Here is a 14,119-nt window from a genome sequence, read left to right on the forward strand (position 1 = left end):
AGAGTATTGGTTTGCATTGGTGTGTCTGTTTAACTGTGCAAACACATGCTGTGCAGGGGCATCATCAACACTATGACGCAGGCAAAACCTCTCTCTCTCTCTCTCTCTCTCTCTCTCTCTCTCTCTCTCTCTCTCTCTCTCTCTCACACACACACACACACACATACACACACACACACACTCTGTCTCTGTCTCTGTCTGTTTCTATCTTAAAGGTAGTGATATGATATTATATTAAATCACTCTAAAATTTAAGAAAACACATAAGAGCTAGAGTTATTATAGATATAGATACAGTATATCCATATCAGTTTACAGTATACTTTAACACATTTTGGTATACTTAAATGTTTCACTTCTTGTGTGCTTAGAATATTTTAACACTGATTTCTTTTATCTTTCTAATCAGGTGATTAGGGCTAGCATGCACTCTGTGGGGTGATGTTAAGCATGTTCTTTTCCTTATGGTTTACCTCAGATGATTGGTTTAGTGAGGTGTGTATGAAAAACGCTCAACTGTGCACTGAAGGGGCCTTCCAGAACAGTGATTGAGAATCACTGTTTTACATAATCACGCTAAACTCCCTCAAATGCCTCTGGGTATAGCACTGCAACTTCTGTGGAACAGGCAGCAGGTTCAAAGACTTCAAAAGAGGAACTTTCTTAACGGTGATATTGTACAGACTAGGGCTACAGGATGTTTTATTTATACACTAATAAGGCTTAATTCTACAACTTTTTTAAAGAAGTTACACAAAATGATCTGAAATAGAACAATACAACAATAGAACAATAGAAATTGAATAAAATAAGATAAAGCAAAATATAAAGCAAAGAATAAAGTGCGATAAAATGCAGGTCTTCACCTTTCACTTATATGTGTTTGTTTGCAGAAGAAAGCTATTCCAAAGCTTGGGCCATAGTGAGGAAAGGCTGGCAGGTATAGCCAGCATTTTTGCTTTGGTAGACCTGAGTGCTCTTGCAGGAGCATAAAAAGATCAATAATTACAGTGGGGTGAGACTATGATGGCATTAAAATGTCATTAAGAGTATCTAAAAATAAATTCTGAAAGACACATACAACAGTCTGATAACCAGTAAAATATGATCCCCCATTCTCATGCTAGTCAAAACTCCACAGACCACAGACTTCTTTGGCTGACCACAAAAAAAAGAACATTAGTCCAAATGAGCTGACACAAAAGCATGTAAACCTGTTTCACTGTCAGCCGTTGAGAGAATGTCACATACCTTGAATATGTTTTTCAGATGGTGGAATGCAGTCTTGCAAATATTATCTATAAGTTTCACAAAGCTAAGGTCACTGTAGAAAATAACACCCAGGATTTTTAAACATATATGGTTTATTCTATTGGATTGGCTCATTTAACACTAGGTGACTTTAACCCATATAAACTCTGAATAGCTAAAGATGAATACTGATGCCTGGCTTAGTGTCTTGTAGTTTAAAGTAATGTATTTCTTTGCTGCAAATGTGGAGTATTCTTATGTTGTTGGAATTATCAACATCAAGGCAATTTACTCCTTTTATATGAATAGGGTAATTATAAAAAGCCACAAGCATTATGATGCTCTTTTCACAGCCCTGTTTACACTTGTTAGGCAAATTTTCTTTTGCTATTTCCCCTAAACTGCAATTCCGGGGTCCTCTTTGAAACTATAGTACGGTTCTTGTTAAGTTATATATAACAAAAATCTTAATTTAAGATCAAGACCTAAATTTAAGATTGCTTTAGAGACAGCAACTTAGAGTACTATGAAACTTATGAAATTTGTAAATCTTCAAAGAATCTACTCCAGGCTGTTGATTCTTCTCTTTTGCAACGTGGAGGTTGTCCACAGTGACAAGTTGCGGTCTGGAACGCCTTAGCCAGAGGACGGGGCTCTGCAACCGTGTTTGCTCAGGTTAATAAGGCCTCCCTATAAATGCAGGCTATGGAGTCAATGGAACAGGCATTCCTGCACACAAAACTCTAACTTGAGGGCTTGCCTACACACCCACCTCAGGTACACACACACACACACACACACACACACGCACAAACACACGCACACACACACACACATGTTTAGTGTACACACAGCCAGAGACAGCTTGACACCAACAGCGTTAGTCACTGAGATTCGTAATGTAGCAGTGTGTGCATGAAGCCTATCTTGCTGCCTGCTCTCCTGACATCACCCAGAGACTTCAAGCAGTTAGAGGACACTTCACATCTTTCTAGAGACCCAAGAGAGACAAGCTGAATGCCCGTGTCCTGGAGGTCTGACACAGGAGAGGAAACCAGAGGCCATTGTCCCTTCATCATATCAGTGGGAGCTGTCGCGAGAGACAGAGAGAACATCTACTGGGGTCTCCCAGGACAATCATCACACCTTTACAGGTAAGCCTCGGTAGTAGTGTGATCAACATCTGAAGCCACATGAGATGACATGGCAACAGTCCTTTTGCTTCACAGTCATTCTCAAGTTCTGTAATTAAGATCCTTTAGATTGTGCAGACTAACAAGGGCACACAAGCAAATGTACCCTGCAGCTTTATGACAAAACAAACTAGAAATTTAAATACTGTACGAGTAAAATAAAGGCAGTGAAAAAGGCTGACATGAGATAAAAGAACACTAAACCCTAGTCTTATCTTCACTGTCTTTTGTGTGTTCTTATGATGATTAATAAGGGCTGATATGGTTTTCAGATCAAGCGTTCCTGATGCAGGGAGTGCACCTGTGTGCAAGTTACATTTACGTAGTTCAGCCTTTTCCCAGTTGACTCACCAGACCACTGGTGAGTCATAAAAATAAAAACTTTTGTGAAGCTGCTAACTGGCTTTTTTTGATGTTGTGTCCTGGCAGCATGCCAGTGTGCTGCTAGTGTCAACCATGAGTTCTCCCCTAGAGGAAAGCACAAGTCACTTTGCTTGGCTGCCGTACAAGCATAGGCAGACAAACTGGAATTGAAACATCTGAATTCCCAAAGGCACACGTGAATTTCAGTAACCCTCAACTTAGGCAAAAAAAGACATTGTAAGGCCTTTTTCAAGTAGGGTGAATTCAGGTTAAATAGGACAGTCAAGCCCTCTTTACAGCATCTTAGATGTAAATGTCTACAGGTTATAATATGTGAACAATACCAGCACAATACAAATTCCAAGATTAGAAGTTGAATTTCAGTGCAATTAAAGAAAAAGTTCATACGTTTAATACAAATAAAGCTTGCGCTTTTATGTTTTGCCAATTTACATGACATAAATATTTCACAGCTTGGTGGAACAGAGGAGATTTTCATGCCTGATTCACTTGTATTTACTTGTATACTAACATTTGGAGTAGTCAAAAGTATTTGCCTAGATTTCAAAATGCTTTTAAATTCCTTTACACCTTTTTCACTGAACACAGAAATCTTGAATATTGTATAAAATTGTGTCAGTACTCCACCTAACACCCTCACTTAATAAACGATAAACATAATAGTATTAAATAATGTTATAAATTTACAGCTGTTCTTAACTAATGTTTAAATAATGCCTTGAACTAAATCATGTTTTAAGACTCACTTAGTGGGCAGATGTATAAATCAATGTGTATTCAGCCAGTTTACCAGTCTAATAATTATGTAATAAAACACAATTAAAAGATCATTTTTATACATTCTATAAACAGATAATCCTAAAATTTAACCTGCTAAAGTGGTGTCACACCTGCCCCTGAAGAAGAGGCAAAAAAGTAAATTAAATTTGAAAAAACAAAAAAACTGCAAAGAAAATAAAACAACAGTCCCAAGTCTCAAAAGTCACAAAGAGTATTCATATTTGAATTCACAGGCAGAAAAAGTGATTCATAACCCAGTGTTGTTATTAACTTGATGACTTATTGGTAATGTGGTCGTTTGAATGTCAGCATACCATGCAAGTTTTTGGACAAATATATGGGTGGATTTGTTTGTGATGAAATGATCCATGAATTGTAAAGCATATTAACCAGTAATGGGTTGATTATAGGGTTGTAAGAAAATTGGCTGCAATATTCAATCTTACAGAAATCTTTACAAATCTTCTTACAGAAAAGCTCTTTGGGGGTCTTTAGCTTGACCTTGAGGTTAAAGTTCTTAAAGCTGCTACCCAAAGCAGCCTCCTCAGGCACTGTGGCACAGTGGCAGTTAGTTAAAGCACCTTCACTCATACATGTTTTGCCACTACAACCTGCCATCTCACCCCTGATACTTTAGAAGCATGTCTTTTTTTCACATTTTTATATATCGTTTAATATTATTTATTGATATGTTTACAGAAATAGAAACTTGAAAATTAACAGATCAATAATCCAATAATAATAATAATCCAATGATCTGTGGACACAACAGTGTTTTCTTGCAGCATTTTTTCCTCTGCATGGCATAAATTCATTGAAAGATGAAAAGTTAATGTTAAATAACACCCCCTGGATGCAAGGAATAACCTGCAAATTTACTTATCAGAGCTCACTCTCTTTATTAGAGCTCATATAGAATGAGGAATCTAGACTGTAGTAAGTTTATAGGACATTGCAGCAGCAACAATAGTATCATTAGTCAATCCTCTATCACTTTTGATTGCTGTAATCTTTCTCGGATATCTATCATACCTGACCAACTCTCAGAAAAAAACAATCCACAACTGTGGTATATCATCTTTCTGAGATACAGTCAGATGGCAAAACTGTAATCTCATGCCTAATCATAAAAAAGCATTTTATGCCCTGATGATGTGAACAGTTCTCTTGCTGAGCAGATGTCACAGTATGTCTTCCAGTAAGTGAGCTCTTGGAATTCTATATTGATGCAACATTATATTTAATAAGCTTCTGATGAGTCTTTCCTTGCAGCCTTTAATAGGTTACAGAGGAGTCTTTCCTTGTAAGAGTCATGATAATTTATGCATAATGATTGTTGTATTGGAAGTAGTTCAAATTAAACAACGACTGTTGTTTTATATTGTTCTATTTGAGTTTGCTTGCCAGTGTTTCCCATAAGGAAATTTACAGAAGTGACAATGGCACTTTAGAATCCCCAAGAGGATGTAGTGTACAGATGGCAGATTATCTTGTGTACATTCACCATGTCCTAATCCAAACAAGCAAAACGCTTCTGTAGAAAAATGAATAGGAATGGGTAGGGCACAGTACAGAAACTCTTCTAATCTTCCATTTTTATCTGTACCTTCTAATAGTTTTTTTCAAGATGAGAACAATAGATTACTGTATCAGCTAACAGGTATTCAAATTTTCAGTTAGTAGGGGAGAAGGGGGTAAGATGAGCCAGTGGGTAAATTGACCCACTACCAATTTTTGTCATATGGCCCTAGATTTATTTGTATTCTCCATTTCCGGCTTTCTATGGAAAGAAGAACGATGTGGATGGTAGGTCTCAAAGCTTTTTTGGCATATCAGGTATAATCTGATCTCACATCAAACATAACTTCTCTCAAGTAAAACTTGTACAGAAGTGTAGCTGTGGGAGGCTAGACTAAGCACTTTTCCCAAAATGGTGGCTGTGTGGTAAACTGAGCCAGAGCCTTGGGGGTAAGTTGAACAAGTGCTCCATCTGACCCCCTGATGTATACATGAGGTAAAGTCACATATTTTGTATTTAAATTGGTGTTGCATCCTAACAATAAAAAAATTGACATTATATATTGTAGGTGTTGTAGCTGAACAGCTAACATGTCACATAGCTCATTACAGAAAAACAGACAGAAGCTCCACATCCCTGGGGAGCAACACTTCATAGTTCCCTGCAACCTACACACATGGAATGTTGAATAATGTCTATAATTTTCTATGATTCATTGCTGTCATAAAGAAGTAGGCCTAATTTCTTTGTAAAAAAATTGTTACAATTTTTTTTTTTTTGTAAAAAGAAATTGGGTTAAAACATCATATGCTCAACACTGAAAGTGAAAAACAATCTGGATGTTCCTCAAAGTTTCATTTAGAACTGCCACATCTATGTCTTAAACCTGAAGACTTGGTAAACCATCATCAGCTTTCAGAACTCTGGACAAATTAGTAATTTAAATGTATTTCATGAACACTGGCACTATCATTACCATAAGGAATTTAATTATTAAAAAGCAATATTTGGAATTCTACTTTAAAATCTCATTAATTCAATAGTTAGTAATTGTTTTCTATGATGGCTCAACTTACACTATCAGGTGGATCAGTTTACTCCTAACATGGGACAAGTTGAGCCACAAGACCACTTTTTCGTGGCTCACATCTTGAACTTGTGTTGTTTATTTCTGTAAGTTTATTTCTGTCTCAGTAAGTTTATTTCTGTCTCATATTCCCTTGGCAATAGGTCAACTTAAGTAAAAAATGGCTCATCTTACCCCACTCTCCCCTATATTGTGTTGAGATGTTGTTTCAGTGTAATACATTTATTAAAGTGTAATAAATTTATGTCCAACAAAATTGTAATCAAAAACACTTGAATTATACCAGATTCAGACAAAATAGATGATCCAAGCTTGGCATGTTTTCAAAACCTTCTTTAGTTTATCTTTCAAGGAAGTATCCTCCAACAAATAGATTAAGCAATCAGAGCAGATCAAGCACAGAGAAAGATATAGAAAGGCTCAGGTTCTAAATCTATACTGTTATCCAAATCTATAAACGTTCCTCCTCTCAGTAACAATGAGCACCACTGACCTGGCAAATGGAGCAACTCCTAATTCCCCTGAAATGAATTTTCAAGTCTTTAACCAAACTCATTTGAGGATCAGTCATGGACTCTAATCCCTTGCCCAGGGAGTGTGTTTGCATCTTCTTCTTTGCTGGGCTGAGTCAATACACCCAAATGCACCAGGGTAATGGGCTTACTGCAAGCTGTTGCTACCCAGGCTGCTGAGTGTTGTCTAAGCTGACCGTAGATGAAGGAAAAAGATGCAGCCTGTCTTTTCCAGGGAGGAGAGAGGGATGAAAGGAGGGAATGTAGGAGCAGCAGGAGGGGGTTGAGAGCTAGAGTGGGGTTAGGAGATGAGGGGAGGGATTCTTTAAAGGAGGATAACTTCATTTCCTTTAGGGTTAACCAGAGGGCAGCTTCAAAGCCCCTACCAAAGCCTAGCATTTGTGTTATCACAGGGATGCAGAGAAGCGGGAGAAAAATGGCCTGAACTCTCACCCCTTCCATTCTTTTAAATCTTTAATGTAACCACAGCAATATCACTGAATGCTCAAACATGCACTGACAGCTTGTTATTACTTTAACATTGCCTAATTTCCTCTGATATCACTGGGTGTGGAGCCATTAAGAGATTTTATGAATTTGAGTGTCACTATTTCCAAACAAATGTAAGGTGTATCACTGAGCATGTGGCATGCGAGGAATTCACGTGCAGACATAGGAGACCATTGATAGCAGTCTATGACAGCCACTCAAGTTCTCATTCTCCATCTGTGCTTCATTCAGTTCGCCGGAAGACAAGTTACACATGACTGCCATAACTGAAGCACAGACATATGTCCACCACACACACACACACCCCACACACACACACACACAGGAATGTTTCTGGCTAAAACTCAGATTTGCACAATTCTTCATTTACGACAAATGTAACAAATCAGCCAAGACATGTTTGCTTCTTTGTTTTTACGCTGGAGAAATATTCCTAACAAATTTTGAAGTCTATCAGACGTTTATCTGACCCAAATAATTTTTTATTAATACATGCCAAAATCTTCATATACTTGTTTCAAACAACATTTTTGTAGTACATAATTTCCTTTTGAAGTAAATGATTTAGCAAAATAGCAAGTCCATATACTCATTTTAGGAAGAGATTAATTCTAGCTGTCCAAGATGACTGTTCCCAATTCATTTTTTTCAATTTTTATAGTAAGATATAGTGTACTAACTGTATCAGCAAGTGTCTGTGAACAGAATGTGATTTCAGGCAAATGCATGAATGTCTGGCCATATACTTCTAGAAAAGTTTTCAGGTATGCTAGATTTTCTTGGTAGCTACCTTAGCCTCATAGCTCCAGTGCAAAAATAAAGAAGCAAAATGTCCCACAGCAATCATGCCTTGGCTACTCCTAAATACTTTTTTTTTTTTTTTTTTTTTTTTTTTTTTTTAACACATCATACCTTTAAAAACAATGGTGGAACTAAGTAAAATTTTTGTAGTCACTGAAGCTTAGAAATATTGGACTAATATTTTTTTTGGGGGGGTATACCATGCACTTTTGCTCCATCAACCTGCTGAGATTACATATTTTGCATTTAACATAGATTAACTGCAACAATTTAATAATATCCCCCTCATAATGAATGAATCAATGCCTACTACACTGGAACTTCAAACTATTTTTGCCTCATACGCTCATCATGCTCTAGATTGCCTGGAGAAGATTCCCAAGTCTCCTGTGTGTTATCGTTCTGCACTGTTGAGCTGTCTTCTACTCAGCTCGATCTCATTTCACTTTCATTAAAACCTCATGCTGACAGCAAAGACAGGAGACTCCTGGAACGGCACCTTTGAAAGTGGGTATCGGCAACCAGTGATTTACCAAGATGTCACCCGGCATTCTGTAGTAGTGACCCGTGAGTAAGTCCTTCTATCAAATCCGTTTTGGACCTCGCCTTCCCGGGCTGCACCGTGACTTGCTTTGGTCCATCTTCCCCTGCCTATGGGTCCCCCCAACTTAAAGAGACTAGCAGCCTTACTAGGACTCACATTTTCCTAAGAAAGGTTTTTCGCTTTTGCTATGGAACTGGACACAATGGCACTGATTAAAACCTAGCACTCTGAAATCAAGCCACAAGCATTGATTCTTTTTAAATGGTATTGTGATTTTATTGACAATGTGTTTTATGTTTTGAACTATGCTAAAAATAAATTATCCATCAACTTGCATAGATTATATATTGAGGTCAATGTTATGCCTAATTGTGAATAATTTGTCCATGTCCTGGTTGGGTAAGGTGATATAACTTCATGACATGCCATGCATCTTGTCTAATTTTGTTTGATTCACTTATGTCCTGGATCTGATCTCATTCCTTCCTCAGGAGGAGGCCATGGCCAGTCCAGTGCGGGTCCACCCAGACAGTGCCCTGCTGCAACCACCCCGCTCCAGCTCTGCTTTCTCCGAGGACTCCCTGGCTCTTCTGAAAAGAGAAGAGGGGGTACTGGAGGCTATGGAGCTAGCAGACAGTAAACCACGACCGGATGCTTCTGAGCGGGGACTCCCGGGACTCTACCTGTCTTGCTTTGACATGCTGTTCACGGAGGATGCAGCCTGGCTGGTGAGGGTTGCAGATTCCTCCACTTCGGTTGCTGCTGGACCTCGCCCAGAGTCTTGTCTGGAGCCAGAGCAGTGCCCCGTTATTGATAGCCCTGGGTTAGGGGCTGCGCCACTGTCGCCCAGTCTGGATGACCAGGTTGAGGAGAGGTCTTTGGAGCAAGTGCAGAGCTTGGTGGTGGGAGAAGTACTGAAGGACATTGAGACAGCCTGCAAACTACTGAACATCACACCAGGTTAGAGATTGGGTTACATCATTATGGATTTTCTGTTTCAAAAGTATGCAGTTGCCCCACTCTGTATCAGAACGCAGGATTTTCTACACATAAATGATCTCCAATATTGTATTTTGGATATCCTCCACTGTGTCTTATTGAAAAAAAAAATCTATTGCACAAAAGTTCTAGTTTATGTTTATGTATATGTTTAGTTTATGTATATTGAAATTGTTAAAGAGATACTTTTTGATCAGACTTTGTTAACTCTCAAGATGTTGGATGAGGTTTGAGTCAGACTATGTTAACACGGTCGTGCAATTACAGTCGGAAAATTCTTAATCCACTGATGTGTACTTTTAGGCCAGAAGAAGTACAAATTTGGCTTAGGAGTTCAAGTTGCTTGTGGCTCAGAGACTCATCAAAAAGAGAAACTGTGAAAGGTCTTTGACACAGTGTGCATCTGACGTCAAGCACCGTTTTATGTACCAGGATCTGCTTAATCCTCACACTTGTGCAGTTTTAGCGAATGACCTGAGAAATTTGTCAGAGTAGCTTCGCTTGAGGTCTTTTGGCATTTACCTAGGAGTAGATGTGTACACTGTCCAACCAAGCCCTTCTCCTGCACCTGGGAGGAACCCTGCCTAAAAGAGTAAACTGCTACAACTGCTCCTACATACTGACTATTTTACTCTGGTCTGAAATGCTTCTTATATCCAACCCATCACAAAATAATAAGAAAAAGAGACCTCCCAGTGTACATGATCCTCATCAAAACTTACTATTTATACATTTGGTGTACCTTTTATGGCCTGCAAGCATTTCTAACTGAAATTTTGCCATACCAAAATTGGCACCTTAGAAACAATCAGGCTGCACCTCCTTAGGTAAACATCTTTTTCCTCCTGTTCGCACTTTTCACTCAGACTCTTCTTGAATGAGCCAGTGAAAGGCACATCAAAACATACAAAGCCCTGTCCAAACATTACTAATCTGCAGGTTATAGAACATGACTGGCATCCCAGACATGTACTTGGTTAACATTCATAGAGTAGTGAGTGAGTCACACCTACTTTGGATCTTTTAGACCCAGTGGAGTGGAGCTGCGGGAACGTTCAGAAGTGGCTCCTGTGGACCGAGCATCTGTACCGACTCCCCCAGGTGGGCAAAGCATTCCAGGACCTTGATGGGAAAGACCTGTGCACCTTGACCGAGGATGACTTTCGGCACCGCTCACCACAGTGCGGCGACACTCTCTTTGCACACCTAGACATATGGAAATCAGGTGAGATTTGCACCATTTTAACATCCATGCATGCATAACCATATTCGTGTTTATTTTCATGAGATAATTTGCCTTCTTTTGTGTTCCCAGCTGCCTGGATGAAGGAGAGATGTTCAGTAGAAGAGAGCAGGGTTACGGGTAAAATACAATCGCATTTATACAAGGCAACAAATGTAACACTGCTAAAGTCTGACATTCAGTTTTCTTCTATTCATTTAGTAGAAGTAGGCCTGTAGAGAAAAAAAACTAGGAGCACTTTTTGCTGTTACCTAACACTACAATAATACTTTAGCAGTGGCCTAAAAAGAAATCCAGATAATGGTTTTGCCGAGGAATAACATGAGGCTATCCATTTTAAAACTACTTATTTATTTATTAATTTATTCCAACTTTTATAGAAATTCTTGTATGCAAGTTTGGTGAGTGCTCTTTAGCAATATTTTCCAGTCCTAGAGATTGGCACTGTACACTTTTTTTGGAAGGCAGCATGAACTGTTGAATCAAATGTAGGTACCATTAGAACATACTGTATCCTGTCAAACAGAGGTCAAGCTTGTTTTGTATCAAACAAGGTGTTTCATATCAGTTAATTGGGGTTTGGCCTAATTATGTGCATGTGTAAATATGTGTGTGTGTGTGTGTGTGTGTGTGTGTGTGTGTGTGTGTTCTCATGCGGTAGAGGGACAAGAGCTGTGGTCAGAAGCAGACTCCTCCTGCTCTGGTCAGCCCATCCACCTCTGGCAGTTCCTCCGTGAGCTCCTCCTCAAGCCACACAGCTACGGCCGTTGCATCCGCTGGCTCAACAAAGAGAAAGGTACACAACCTTAAAGGGCCGGTGTGTGGCTGCAGGCCGAACAGTTAAAGGTACACAACCTTAAAGGGCTGGCATGTATCCACTGGCCCAACAGTTAAAGGTACGCAACCTTAAAGGGCCGGTGTGTGGCTGCAGGCCCAACAGTTAAAGGTACGCAACCTTAAAGGGCCGGTGTGTGGCTGCAGGCCCAACAGTTAGAGACCCAGTGTTGCATAGTGAAAGCCTTGCTGAATCTCTAATATAGAGAGTTTACTGCTCAATCCACCTGTTTGTTGGGATGGTTCTTATGTGCCTCTTTTTTTGTTACAAGGCATCTTCAAAATAGAAGACTCTGCTCATGTAGCAAGACTCTGGGGTCTAAGGAAGAACCGGCCAGCAATGAATTACGACAAGTTGAGTCGCTCCATCCGGCAGTACTACAAGAAGGGCATCATCCGCAAGCCAGATGTGTCTCAGAGACTGGTGTATCAGTTTGTCCACCCAGTATGAGTCCATGAACAATACAAGAAGAGACAAATGACAGACTGACTTGTGCACTGATGAACTCCCTAACTCCCTGATGAACACTCTATATTAAAGACTGTGTTCTTTAAAAATACTTGCATAACAACCCTCCTGAAGAAAATGTCAGGAGTTTTTTTTCTGCTTTTAACTGACAATTTGCTCTGGAAGCCTCAAAATAGTTTTATGAGTTAGTGCTCTCCAATGATTGTTTGCTTATTTTATTTTTGAAATTTTCCTAATTTTTATGATGTTCCATTCAGAAATCTAGTGTCAATTCATTAGTGTCAAGGCAAGGAAGTTGCTCCAATTGGGACAGGGATATTTCAGGATGTGTCTATCTCAATACAACACAAGAAACTATGTTAGAAATTTAAGGGTTAAACAATACATTAGTAATACATTTGTAGTTGCAGAAAGGTTGGGATATTCGCATGGTCTGCCTGTCTTTATCTATCTAGTACTTACAATCAAGGATTTAGGTCCATTATCTTCATTTCTTAAAGTTTGGAAGCTGAAACTTGATCAGTTTTTACCTTTTGCAATCGTAATCAGCACAATGTATGGGCAGAGGGGTCCTGATCCTTGATTGGTACTCCAAGACCCTTGATAAATGTGAACCCTGATTTGAATACACTGTTTCAGTTCTGAATACACTCCCAACTGTTTGTGTGCTGACATTTACCTAACATACATGCTCACATCCACACACACATGCACTCTTCATACAGCTTATTCTGTGCCACGTGAACGCTCACGGTGTGTGTTTGAGCAAGCCTCCACCGCCCCCGGCAACAATCAGGTGCCCAGCTCAGTACACACACTTGGGTTCAGCCCTGGCCTCCACCCAGCACTGCTCTTGTGTGCTTTTTTATGGTAATCACACAGCAAACTTATTAACTCCCCCCAAAGGCACTCACATTAGAGAAAGTCTCATTCTCACCTTGTGCTTTCTGTTTGGCAGAAATTGTTCTCTTATTTATGTTCTTGGATTTATATGCGTCATGAATTAGTGCATGAGCTGGATGAAGACCCAATTCCCAAGTTAAGAATTAGGTGAGAGGTCAAGTATTAACGAGCAACTCTGAATATGTTAGTTCTTTCCTGGTCAAAACTTTCATTTTTATGATTAGCAAGACACTGGAGCAAGTTTATTTGCCTTTTCATTTTTCCTCTATGTTTCTACTCTAATATAAGTATACATCACTTATCTTAAATGTGTCCTGGTAAAGGTTTTCCCAGGATTGCTGCAGTATCTCCCATTATGTTGTTAATACACTGATGTACACCTTCCTACAGGTGAATATTGGAGACATACAAATACAAGCTTTGTATTTTCATAAGTTTTATGATATCCACACTGGTGTGGAACTTGTGAAGTGCTGTAAAAGAAACAACAACAGGAGCTGTGACAAATGTTTGTTAATTCCTACTATTTACTATTGTCTTGAGAGGATCTTTCAATGATAATAATGTGTTATTAATATGATAATACAGTTAAAAACATGTAATTATTGTAAGTTTTATGGCATAACTGTGCATGGGTTCTTTTAGTTCAGCAAATCATTTCCTCATGTTCTTATTCACTATTCAGGCTCTGGAAGTTGTGATTTTATCATTAATCCGGGTCCATATAAATTTTCACCATGCTATAATAACTGGATCTGGCAGGAGTGCCTGCAATGCTCTATATAAAACAGGAGAGCCGACACATCATAAGAGCAAGCACTGTAACCAAGACCAAAACAACTCTAATCAGTGCCCCCTAGTGGTCTTGAGGTATTGTTGTTTGGTGTCATCCTATTTGGCACTCAGATTAAAACTGTACTGAAGACAGTTGTTTCACTCAATTTGATGTGTTTTATTTTAGATTATAATTGAACAGTCACTACACCAGCATCAAGAGAAGATTACATCACAAGAACTTAAATATACAGAGGTCATCCTGGTGTTCTCAGCATAAGCAAAACAGAAAAGAGCATCCAAAGCATTTTGAAGA

The 14,119-nt window shown here is 39.0% G+C and overlaps 1 protein-coding gene across 1 annotated transcript; it reads left to right on the forward strand.

Moving 5' to 3' along the window:
• Nucleotides 1-1,999: 1,999 nt before the first annotated feature.
• On the forward strand, nt 2,000-14,092 carry spdef (SAM pointed domain containing ets transcription factor). Its single transcript, XM_081718374.1, has 6 exons — nt 2,000-2,405; nt 9,073-9,541; nt 10,608-10,805; nt 10,896-10,943; nt 11,485-11,619; nt 11,930-14,092. Exons 2-6 carry the CDS (start codon nt 9,082-9,084, stop codon nt 12,106-12,108), a joined length of 1,020 nt encoding a protein of 339 aa, XP_081574500.1. The 5' UTR covers nt 2,000-2,405; nt 9,073-9,081; the 3' UTR covers nt 12,109-14,092.
• Nucleotides 14,093-14,119: the final 27 nt, after the last annotated feature.

Source organism: Electrophorus electricus, chromosome 7 (assembly GCF_041902795.1).
Source record: "Electrophorus electricus isolate QZ-2024a chromosome 7, ASM4190279v1, whole genome shotgun sequence".
In the NCBI taxonomy this organism is placed as follows: Eukaryota; Metazoa; Chordata; class Actinopteri; order Gymnotiformes; family Gymnotidae; genus Electrophorus; species Electrophorus electricus.